At 44.4% G+C, this 12,500-nt stretch overlaps 1 protein-coding gene across 4 annotated transcripts in view; it reads left to right on the top strand.

The window, feature by feature from the left end:
- patj (PATJ crumbs cell polarity complex component) overlaps positions 1-12,500 on the top strand; it is a 58,737-nt gene that overhangs the window by 14,247 nt on the left and 31,990 nt on the right. For all 4 annotated transcript variants that reach the window (XM_069722411.1, XM_069722410.1, XM_069722409.1 and 1 more), the window contains exons 15-20: positions 439-573; positions 942-1,124; positions 2,241-2,300; positions 2,774-2,944; positions 7,459-7,668; positions 7,948-8,022. In XM_069722411.1, the coding sequence (XP_069578512.1) occupies positions 439-573; positions 942-1,124; positions 2,241-2,300; positions 2,774-2,944; positions 7,459-7,668; positions 7,948-8,022 (834 nt within the window). The remainder of the gene's footprint in view (positions 1-438; positions 574-941; positions 1,125-2,240; positions 2,301-2,773; positions 2,945-7,458; positions 7,669-7,947; positions 8,023-12,500) is intronic.

The following is a 12,500-nucleotide window of genomic DNA, read 5'->3' as shown; positions in this document are numbered from 1 at the left end:
ATGGAATAATAAAAGTCTGAAGTTCTCAGAGTGTTCCTGAACGCAGCGCAGTGATGCACACGGAGCAGCAGGAGGCAACAACCTTCAGGAGGAAGTATTCATATTTATTGATCAACATCAGCACCTGAGTTCACCTGAGAACAGGGAACATTAGTGATGTCACATCCGACCTGAAACTGGAGCAGAAACATCAGCCGAGTGTTCCTGAGCCCACTGACTGATTTCCACGTGGCTGTTTTTAAAGAATACTTCCTCATGAAGGTGGTAGATCCTTCGTGTGTATCACCGTGCTGTGTTCAGGAACACTCTGAACTTAAGGATCAGCCCTCGTTCAGTAACGTCCGTCAGCATGGAGACTGAATGTGTGCAGCGATGAATCCGACTCGTCATGTGTCCTGATGACCTCTTGTTTCCTCCTGATGTGGTCGTTGTGTCCAGCTGCTGCCCGTCCACACGCTGCGTCTCGGCATGGAGTTGGACTCCTTCGACGGACACCACTACGTCTCCTCCGTGGCCCCTGGAGGCCCTGTGGACACCGACGGAGCGCTGAGACCGGAGGACGAGCTGCTGGAGGTAAAACTCTGGATGCTAACTGAGCTCAGGTCTGCTGGCAGTTTGCTCCATTATTCCTCCATGAAAACAGAGAACCATCTGAAACTCTGTTTCAATCATATTTAAATTCTTGAAACTCTATTTAAATAATATTTAAACTCTATTTGAGCTCTTATTAAAACTCTTTTAAACTCCATTTAAACTATTTAAACTCTGTTTAAACTCTATTAAATGCTATTTAAACTTTGTTTAAACTCTATTAAACTCTGTTTAAACTCTATTAAACTCTATTTAAACTCTATTAAACTCTGTTTAGACTCTTTTTAAATTGTATTTAAACTCTTTTTAAATTGTATTTAAACTCTGGCTAAACTCTATTGACCATGCAGGTGAACGATGTCCAGCTGTACGGGAAGTCACGGCGGGAGGTGGTGTCGTTCCTCAAAGAGGTTCCTCCTCCCTTCACTCTGGTCTGCTGCCGGCACCCGACCTCTGACCTGGAACCAGAACCAGAACCAGCAGCTGAACTCCAACCAGGACTAGTGAGACCAGTGCAGCCCAGTGTGGAGGAGGTGAGAGCACCGATAGGATCGTGTTATCACGGATCTCTCTCATCACATTGGTTTTAAACTACAACTTTGTTTACAATAAAACTTGGGACTCTTTTGATGATGGTGTCTAGATGCCCTCATACCACCACTGATGGCTTTAGAACTGAGCTGATAAGAAGCTGGATGGTCCCTCTCCTCTTTAACCTGGAGGATGCAGCGTCCATGATTTTCAAACAGAATCTCAGATTGTGATCCATCAGACCTCAGGACAGTTGTCCACTTCACCTCAGTCCATCTTCAATGATCTCGGTCCAGAGAAGGCGGCGGTGTTTCTGGATCATGTTTCTATCTGGTTTCTTCTTTGGAGAGTTCTAACCTGCATTTGTGGACGCAGCGATGAACTGTGTTCACAGACGATGGTTTTCACAAGTGTTCCTGAGCCCATGCAGTGATTTCCACTCCAGAATAGTGTGTTTTTAATGCAGTGCTGCCTGAGGGCCCGAAGATCACCACCATCCAATATTGGTTTCCAGCCTTGTCCCTTGTGTTCAGAGATTTCTCCAAAATCAAAAATTATTGACATGTATTATTAACATGTATTATTAACATGTATTATTTACATGTATTATTAACATGTATTATTAACATGTATTATTAACATGTATTATTTACATGTATTATTTACATGTATTATTAACATGTATTATTTACATGTATTATTTACATGTATTATTAACATGTATTATTAACATGTATTATTTACATGTATTATTAACATGTATTATTAACATGTATTATTTACATGTATTATTAACATGTATTATTAACATGTATTATTAACATGTATTATTTACATGTATTATTAACATGTATTATTAACATGTATTATTAACATGTATTATTTACATGTATTATTAACATGTATTATTTACATGTATTATTAACATGTATTATTAACATGTATTATTAACATGTATTATTTACATGTATTATTAACATGTATTATTAACATGTATTATTAACATGTATTATTAACATGTATTATTTACATGTATTATTAACATGTATTATTAACATGTATTATTAACATGTATTATTTACATGTATTATTTACATGTATTATTAACCCTCTGTCAGATGGAGATGAAGCTGTCGTCGGTTCTCTGCAGTCAGACAGTCCCGACAGACGACAGACAGGTACACACACTAACACACACACACACACACCAACACACACACACACCAACACAAACACCAACACACACACACACCAACACACACACACACAGCAACACACACACAGCAACACACAGCACACACACAGCAACACACCAACACACAGCAACACACAGCAACACACACACCAACACACACCAACACACACACACACCAACACACACATCAGGCCAGCTGTTCCACATGGAGGGAAACATGTTTTCTAATTAGTGTGAACAGAAGTGCAAATTTGTTATTTCTAATTAATGGACTCCGACATTAAAGTTGTTTCTGTACGATTGTTTTCCTGCGAACGTCTGAGTGAACAACGAGAACCTGACTTCTTCTTTTGGTAATTTAATAATGATAAAACATTATGAAAAGATTTGAATCAGAGTCCATCAAACTTCATCATCATGTAAAACATCTGGAGCATCTTTACGTTTGTGTTTCAGGAGCAGCTCTCTCCTGCAGAGGAGGTGCTGATGGAGGAGATGACCCCCCACAGCCAGGAGGAGGAGCAGGAGGAGGATGGAGAGCTGGCTCTGTGGTCTCCAGATGTTCAGGTGTTGGAGCTGCAGAAGGAGAGAGATAAAGGCCTCGGCTTCAGCATCCTGGACTACCAGGTGAGAGAAGATCACCTGCAGCCCAACATGTCGTCTCAACAGATCATCAACACAATTACAAACACACATGCAACTAAAAACTATTTTATAACATTATAACATGTTGAACATGACATGAACGTGGAGGACGGAGGTCCGTTTGAGACAGAATCAACGTCTGCGTTTGGAACTTTAATCCTGAAGAAGAAAACATTGAAACATGTTTCAGGTCCCAGATTACAGAAATTTAACAAACCGGTCAATCAGTTAGTTCCAGTTCAATAGATCCTTATGAGTCAGGCTGGTTAACCAACTAGTGTGGACCTGGATCCTGACCTGGATCCCGACCTGGATCCACCCTGCAGCCTCAGATGGGATGATCCTGGTGGATATATTGTACAGATGCATTCTGGGAGGACGGCCCACATGAATTGTGGAGAGATCCCACACCTGGTTTGGATCCTGAACGCCTCTGAACGGACATCTCCGGTCTCTGAGACAGATCAGAGGAGGCCGATGGACGGACGGGTGTCTGGATGCATCCCTGCAGAGCAGGGACGTCCTCTCTGTGGGACGGTGTGTTCACTGTCCCCCTCAGGAGTCCGTGAGTCTCAGATGGACAGAATGGTTTTAAAGTGAACTTGTTGTTCAGGTTTCCGTGGCGACTGAAAGATTTCCTGTTTTCTCTCCCGGCTGTCTGGGTATGAGATTTGGGAAACCCTGGTGTGTGTGTGTGTGTGTGTGTGTGTGTGTGTGTGTGTGTGTGTGTGTGTGTGTGTGTGTGTGTGTGTGTGTGTGTGTGTGTGTGTGTGTGTGTGTGCGCGCACCGTGTCTGTAGGCACAGCTTCACCTCCAAGCCCCCGCCTCCCCCCCACTCCCCCAGATCTAGGTGAGCTGTAGGTTACCTCCCTGTTGGTGCTCCGTGTCAGCCTGCACACACAGATCTGCCCAGGAGGCTGTCTGAGAGTGTGTGTGGTGTAGTCGGCTTTTCTTCACAACATTTCAGCAACACGATGAGAAATAAAACATCGACCCTGAACGCAGCTCAGCTGCTGAGAACCGACCGTAACGTCTGCAGTGTCCTTCTTCACGTGATGCTCATCGACCCTGAACGCTCAACAAACAAACATCGTCTGTAAAACAGAATAATCCCACAACGTTTCCAGACGTATCTCTACGGGCTGAGGGGGGCGCTACTAAGCACGCTCTGTAGGTCTGAAGCCACGGAGGCTCATGGAGGGAACGTCGAACAGTTGGGAGACTGATCCTGTTCAACGGAGCATCACAACATGTTCACATCATACGTGTCCTACACACATGGTGAAACCAACCATCAACCATCAGTGATGTCATCATCCATCAGTGATGTCATCATTGGTTTGTGAACGTTATGAATCCTCCAGTTCAGATTCTGTCCGTCACCATCTTTATTAGTTCGGAGCGGTTTGGAGCAGGAAGTGACCATATTTGGACGAGCTGGGGGAGGAGCCAGCGGTGGATCTGACCGATCTGATCGGAAACCTGACAATACTACGTCCCGCCCACCGATAGCTGTAACCTGACTGCACCACAGGCCTGTCAATCAAACAGACACGCCCCCAAAAACAGGTCTTCTTGAATCTTCTTTTCTAATGAATGAGGGATTATTTTCAGATGGACCTCCAGAAAACTAAGAAGAAGGAGTGACTTTAGCTAACAACACCGAGATAACTGATGGACACATTTGATTCACTTTGGATTTGATGAGAGAAGTTGAATGGGAGTCTATGGAGCCGGAGGCTTTTTGGAGCCGACCTCTAGTGGCACTCGCTGGTATTGCAGCTGAAGGCCTCATTTTTCAGACCTGGAGATGATGAATATTTTAAGTGTGTTAAATCTCCTGTGATTAAACACCAGAACCAGCAGCTGACAGACAGAATCTCTGTTTCCTCTCTGCTGGTGTTCCTGTCGATGATCTCAGGCCCTCCAGTGTTTCACCTCAGTCAAACCGACCTGCAACAGTTTCCACCAAATAAAATGAATCAACTTCTCTCACAAATCTTCCTCGGCTGCTCTCTCTCTCCCCGTCTCTTCCCTCTACATCTCTCGCCCAAGGGCACGTCGGCCGGCGCTGCTGCCAAAGTGTTTCCTGTTACTGACTCCGGCTGTCAAAGACAAGTGAAAGATGGCTGCAGGCAATAAGAGGAGAGCTGATCCGCCTGTCTGTACCCGGCGCCTTTACAACGGGACCGCTTCATATCTGGAGGTTCTGTTCGGTTTGGTTCTTTTGAGGAAACACGACGAAGCTCAGGATCATCCGTTAAAAAATGAGATATCAGATATCACCATCGATGTGTTCCTGACAAACACCAACATTAACCAGCATCCAGAACCAGGAGACCCGAACATTAACCAGCATCCAGAACCTGGACGGGTCGACCCAGAAGGTCTTTGGACCAGAGCGTCCACATACTTCTGGTCTTGGTGGTGTTCATTGGGAGAACCGGTAGAGAGCTGCTGGGCCTCGGAGGTGCCGAGAGGTCCGATATATTAGAATAAAAAGTTGAGTGTAAAAAGATTTTGATTCGTGTTTATTTCAGTTTCCAAAAAGCTCCCGAGTTTCATCAGAAAGGTCTAAAAAGTTGAGCAGCCTACATGAGGAACCTCGCTGCTCCGTGAGCGCTCACATCTCACTACTTTTGGCAGAGCACATTTTTAATTTCTTTTTTCACACTTCTCCTACGTGTTTCTGATTCCTCCACTTCTTGACTGCGGAGGCCTTTCTTTTTCCGGAGGATCTTGTAGGAGTGGAGGACATGAGTTCTGACTCCTCACCACCTGTAGCCATGTTGTTGGGTCTATAAATACAGCGCAGCTTTGTTCTGGCAGCCTCAAACTTGGCACGGCAGCTCGTAGCGCAGCGCGGGCAATGCCCAGGGTTCCTCACTGGGGAATTCACCAAGTGTACATCCGCTCTCTGCGGGAGAAGCTTCTCCTCCCTTTGGGGGTTTAAATCCCGGTTGGATCCGGCAGCAGGTCCTGCTGCTGGTTCTAAAAACTGATGGGACGCGTTGGGATGAAGTCTGAGAAACAACCTGCAGACTTCTGTTGCTGCAACTTATTCTCTACTGATGTTTCACATGTTCCTCCCGGAACTTTATTTAACATCTCTAATCATTACAGAGAACTACGACAGTTGAGAGCACGTTTCTGATAAAACTTGGATTTAAATTTAAATTACATTTTAAGGAAGTTTCTTAAATCTATAAATGTTTATAATCTCAGATCAAACCAGTGAAACTCATTAAATCTCCGTTAGAAGCTGATAATCCAGCTCGGCCTGATTTTCACCGCAGCAACTCGTCCTCTGTTTTAAAATCTGACATGAAACATGACATACAGGCGTGTTAGGACGTAACCATGACGACAAGACAGTTCAAACTCTGACAAGATGATAGCAGGAGCTCGTTAACGTGCTGCAGGAATATCAGTTATACTTCCAAACTTTTTATCATGGATGGGTTCATGTTTTACATGTTTTACATGATTCTTCACGTTTCTTCACGTGTCCCAGTCTGTTAGGTTAGGTTAGGTTAGGTAGTTACTTTATTAATCCCCGAGGGAATTTTTTTTATTTCTTATTTGTTTTATTTATCTGTTCCAGAGTCCTGTCTGTTTCCTGTCGTCCTGTCCCTGTCCGTCTCCTGTCATCCTGCTGTCAGTGTGTTTGTGTACTTCATGGTGTCTTTAATATCTCTGAGGCTTGTGTGAAGAGCAGCCTTGTCCTCTGCATGTTTGTTGTTTGTATGAAAGGGGGGTTTGTCTGGTCTCTATCGCCCCCTGGCTGTCTGCTGCTGCTGCCTCTCAGAGTTTACCTGTTTACATTCTGCATATATTTTCTATTTTCTTTTCTCGTTCAGTTTGTTTTATGATGAAAGCATACTGGATGAGTTTTGGCAGCAAAGAAGGTTTTTAAATTTTCTTATATTTTGTGTTTTTCTGTTTCACTTATTTTCCTTTATTAAATCTGAGTTTATTTCTCTGTATTGAACCCATGTTGATACGGCATTAACAGTACAGGAGGAGGTTGATGATGAGATATTCCTGGTTATCAGTAATGTAACTCCTGGTTCCAGGTGGGCTTTTAAAGTTTACAGAAGGACCAGATCTGGTCTGCAGGACAAAACTAAACAGGAAGTAAATACACCCCCCAAAAAATCTGCTTAGAATTCACTGAAGAAAACAGTTCAGAAGTTGCCTGAGAATCTGTCTGATTTTAAGTTTCCTTCAGTTTCACAGTGATCAGTGATGTTTGTGTGATTACCCATGATGCACCGCAGGCAGGAGCTGCTCACACACAGTTCTGCTACTGTTAAAGGGACAGTTCGAATAAATGTGGGCAGATAAAGGCTCAGAGAGAACATCACTATAGAACTGTCGCTGACATCACAGCAGCATAAAGAATGACCTCTTCTGGTTATTCTTCTGGTTCTCGTCCCTCCTCCGATGATTGAAGGTGGACCAACTTGTCTAACTGTCCCCGCTTTTCTCTCCAGGACCCGTTGGATTCCGGTCGCTGTGTGATGGTGATTCGCTCTCTGGTCGCCGGCGGTTCAGCTGAACGTCACTGTGGTTTACTTCCTGGAGACCAGCTGGTGTCTGTCAACCAGACCCATTTGGACCTGCTCACCCTGGCCCAGGCTGTGGAGGTGCTGAAGTCTGCCCCGCCTGGTACCGTCCGCCTGGGCATCCGCAAGCCTATGGTGGTGAGTCTAGACCTTCTGGTTCTACATCCAGACCTTCTGGTTCTACGTCCAGATCTTCTGGTTCTACGTCCAGACCCTTTGGTTCTATGTCCAGACCTTCTGGTTCTACAGCTAGACCTTCTGGTTCTACATCCAGACCTTCTGGTTCTACATCTAGACCTTCTGGTTCTACATCTAGACCTTCTGGTTCTACATCCAGACCTTCTGGTTCTACATCCAGACCTTCTGGTTGACCAGAGCTTTATAGCTCCAACCCAGTTTAATTTCCTGTTTGTTCAGGTGGAGCCAGCAGAGAGAAGAAGAGACGACAGCATCCAGGTGTCTCTTAGCAACACACAGCTACCTGTACCGAAGGTAAACACACAGACACACACCTGTACTAAAGGTAAACACACACCTGTACTAAAGGTAAACACACACCTGTACTAAAGGTAAGGTAAACACACACCTGTACTAAAGGTAAACACACTCCTGTACTAAAGATAAACACACTCCTGTACTAAAGGTAAACACACTCCTGTACTAAAGATAAACACACTCCTGTACTAAAGGTAAACACACACCTGTACTAAAGGTAAGGTAAACACACACCTGTACTAAAGGTAAACACACTCCTGTACTAAAGGTAAGGTAAACACACTCCTGTACTAAAGGTAAACACACACCTGTACTAAAGGTAAACACACTCCTGTACTAAAGGTAAACACACTCCTGTACTAAAGGTAAGGTAAACACACACCTGTACTAAACGTAAACACACTCCTGTACTAAAGGTAAACACACACCTGTACTAAAGGCAAACACACTCCTGTACTAAAGGTAAACACACACCTGTAATAAAGGTAAACACACTCCTGTACTAAAGGTAAACATGCACACACTGGATGTACAGGTGTTCCTAATAAAGTGACATTTATTTCAAGTCTTATATATGTTCATAAAGTTTCAGACTAATTGAACCATTAAGATCTTTAACATTATTTTAGATCCTTCAGACTGAAGTCGGTCGCTCGTCTCGTCTTCATCGCTCTTTGTCTTCATCGATCTTCGTTTTGCTGCTTTTGACTTCAAAGACAGATGTTTGAAGCAACATGTGGTTCTGTTTAGAGTCCAGTCAGCTGAGGGGAATAAATCAGACGGAGTTTAACGTTCTCTGATTCAGTGACTGAATAATTTTAAAGAAGACTCTGATTCTATCAGACGCACCAAGATTTTGTTAACTCGTCTTCAGGAGGTTTTCTCTTCGTCTTCATCCTCTGTTCTCTCGTCCCTTCACCTCCCCTCTCCGCTTCACCTCCTCTCCTCCGTCATCTCTCCATCTCTCCCCACTCTTTTATCTTCTCCTCTCTTTCACCTTCCTTCCTCCCCCTCCTCTCTGTCTCTGAGAAGCTGCTGACTCAGCTCGATGGCTGAACAGTATAAAGTGCTCCATCAGCTCAACCAGCAGCATCACGCTCTTAAGTGAGGGTGGTGGTGGTGGGGGGAGGAGAAGGGACACTTCACCATCAGTACACTCAGTACTGCAGTACTCACTCCGTTTACCGCAGTACTCACTCTGCTTCACTGCAGTACTCTGATGACATTACTACAATACTCTAATATCATTACTACAGTACTCTGATATCATTACTGCAGTATTCTGATATCATTACTGTAGTATTCTGATATCATTACTGCAGTACTCTGATATCATTACCACATTTGGGGAACAGAAAATCTTCAACGTGCCAGCTTACAGCAGAGTGTTCCTGAGCCCATGCAGTGATTTCCACTACAGAATTGTGGCTGCTCAACTGTCCTCTCCTCTGCTGTAGTCAACTGTACTGTACTGTACTCTACTGTACTGTATGCTGCTGTACTCTCCTCTCCTCTACTGTACTCTACTGTCCTCTACTAGACTCTACTCTACTCAACTGTACTCTACTGTACTCTAGTTTACTGTACTCTACCCTACTCTACTCTACTCGACTGTACTCTTCTCTACTGTCCTCTAGTCTACTGTACTCTAGTCTACTGTACTCTACTGTCCTCTAGTCTAGTTTACTGTACTCTACCCTACTCTACTGTACTCTACTGTCCTCTAGTCTAGTCTACTGTACTCGTCTACTATACTCTACTGTCCTCTAGTCTAGTCTACTCTACTGTACTCTACTGTCCTCTCTGGTGTCCTCGTGCTGCGTCTGCCACCGTCCTCTGCGCTGCTGTTTTATTTCCTTTTTTATATGCAGCCCATTTGGCTGAAGAGGTTTTTTCACAGCCCACAGGTCTCTGATGGGTTTCCATAAAGCGAGCCGGGTCGGCGCCGTCACCTCGCCGCCGCATCGCTCTCTGTCACGCAGCCGGCTGACCAGAGAGAGACCCGATCCACGGCCACGCCTCGTTAACTTTTAGAGGTCATGTGTGGAAGACGTCGTCCTGTTTATGCAGATGAAGCTGCTTCAGTTCAGTCACAGAGAAAGTACAGCAGTACAGACAGACGTCAGCGGACGGAAACGTCTGCAGACAGCGTCGCCATGGTTACCTCCGAGTTTAACCTCCGTCGGGATGGTTAGACGTGTTGATGACATCACTGATGGATGATGACCTCACTGATGGTTGACGCTCAGTAAAGATCCTTCTAGTCATCTCGCGTTTATTGTATTGATTTAATTATTTAAATTTATAGTTATTAGGACATCAGAAAATGGTTTTAAATTCGGGGCTGATGGAGAACCACAAAACTTTAATAATCAGCCTTTAAAATAAAACTTGTGCAGCGAACACGTGAAGCCAGTTAAGAGCTGCAGCAGTGATGACTGAACATTCATAACATCTTTTTATATGAATCCATCTTGTTTGGCTGCGTCTGTGTTTCCGCCTCTTCGTTTTTTGGGTGCCAGTCTCACAAAAATGAGCCTTAAAATATTTCCCACCGACCTGCAGGCTGGGTCTGAACTCTGACCTGCGTTTCCACGGTAACGCCCAGAGACACCTGCTGACAAGAAGTAGGGAACGCGGCTGTCGGTTTTGTCGGTGATGTTGTGGAGAGACGAGTTTAAAAAATGTTCTAGGTGAAATGTCTTTTTTTAATTTCAGGCAGCTTGTTAGAAAAACTCAGATTTTACCCAGAATTCACAGTGAAGATGAAGATGTTTGTGCAGCAGATAAACGAGATGAGAAAACGGCACGTTTCAGCGCCGTCTGTCTGCAGTCCGACTTTCATCTCCGAGAGTTCGAAGCCTCCGCCGCCTCATCGTCTAATGGCCGAGATATTAAACGACAGCGTCTTTAAATCTTGTGAATATGAGGCCAGGCTGTCACGGCCAACACGCATCCGTCTGCAGAACACCCTGTTAGCGTTATGAGCTCCTCGCTGCCGCCGTCTGCTCCTCACCTCCATTATACGGCCGTGATGGGCCGGCTTCCCGGGTCCAAATTAAAAGAAGAGGAGCAGAGTCCTTGACGATGAGGCTCTGTCGATGGAAATTAGCCTAAGTGTTGTCATTAATATTTCCCGGCGTGGGCTAATGTCTGCGTCGTAATGTTAAGAACAGGATATCCCCGCAGTATCTGCTGAGGAGGCTCTTTGGGGAGTTGGAGGAAACCTTTATGTGCTCCGAGATGAAAGCTAATGTTCAAAGTAAGTCAAGTTTTTAGATTTAGTGTGAACTGCAGTTTCTGCACCACGGAGATGAAGTGGAGGCACGAAGCTTCGATCCCACAGTTCCACCCATCGACTGGGTCGTCGGTACCGAACCGAGCTGCTGTCTGACGGATCGGCGACAGATGGGATTAGTTTTATACCTCTGATGTCTTTTCAGATCAAATTAAAGTTCATGGTTTTTAAAGAGGCCACGTTTTACCTGCACGGTGAACTAAGAGTGTCCCTGAATGCAGCACGGCGATACACATAGAGGATCAACAACCTTCATCAGGACGTATTCAGAGTGTCGTATCTTCATCAACATTGAGAGACGTTCACATTAACGTGAACATTTGTGACGTCACCATGAAACCTGAAACTTCCTCTCAGTCCGTCTTCAACGAGCTCGAGTCCAAAGACACCTGAATATATCATTCAGCATTAATGCTTCCTTCCAGATGTTCAAGCTACCCATGCCATGTGCACTAATGAATCCCTGTACCATCACAGATGCTGGCTTTAGAACTGAGCTGATAACAAGCTGGATGGTCCCTCTCCTCTTTAACCTGAAGGATGCAGCGTCCATGATTTCCAAACAGAATATCAGATTGTGATCCATCAGACCTCAGGACAGTTGTCCACTTCACCTCAGTCCATCTTCAATGATCTCGGTCCAGAGAAGGCGGCGGTGTTTCTGGATCATGTTTCTATCTGGTTTCTTCTTTGGAGAGTTTTAACATCATTTGTGGACGCAGCGATGAACTGTGTTCACAGACGATGGTTTTCACAAGTGTTCCTGAGCCCATGCAGTGATTTCCACTCCAGAATAGTGTGTTTTTAATGCAGTGCTGCCTGAGGGCCCGAAGATCACCACCATCCAATAATAGTTTCCAGCCTTGTCCCTTGTGTTCAGAGATTTCTCCAAAATCATATATTTATACCCAGTCATGTTACTGATGTGTTGCCGTGGTAACCTGATTAGTTGTCAGATGTTCCACCAGGTGTGTTTTATCTTTACACAAATTTTCCAGTCTTTTGTTGATCCGGTTACAACTTTTTTAAGACGTGTTGCTGCCATCAAATTCAAAATGACCAGATATGTTTCATAAAACAATAAAAGAGATGATTTGTAATCATTTTAATAATATAATTAATCTAAACCTGACAGTCGTCGTTGATGGTTTTATTGATTGACAGGAAGTGGGTGTGA

The sequence above is a fragment of the Brachyistius frenatus genome, unplaced genomic scaffold, assembly GCF_029030835.1.
Source record: "Brachyistius frenatus isolate BFR_SWC_R1_liver_20210118 unplaced genomic scaffold, ASM2903083v1 Contig_291, whole genome shotgun sequence".
Classification (NCBI taxonomy): domain Eukaryota; kingdom Metazoa; phylum Chordata; class Actinopteri; family Embiotocidae; genus Brachyistius; species Brachyistius frenatus.
Note: the sequence above shows the minus strand (reverse complement) of the source record. Positions and strands in the feature narration are given on the sequence as shown.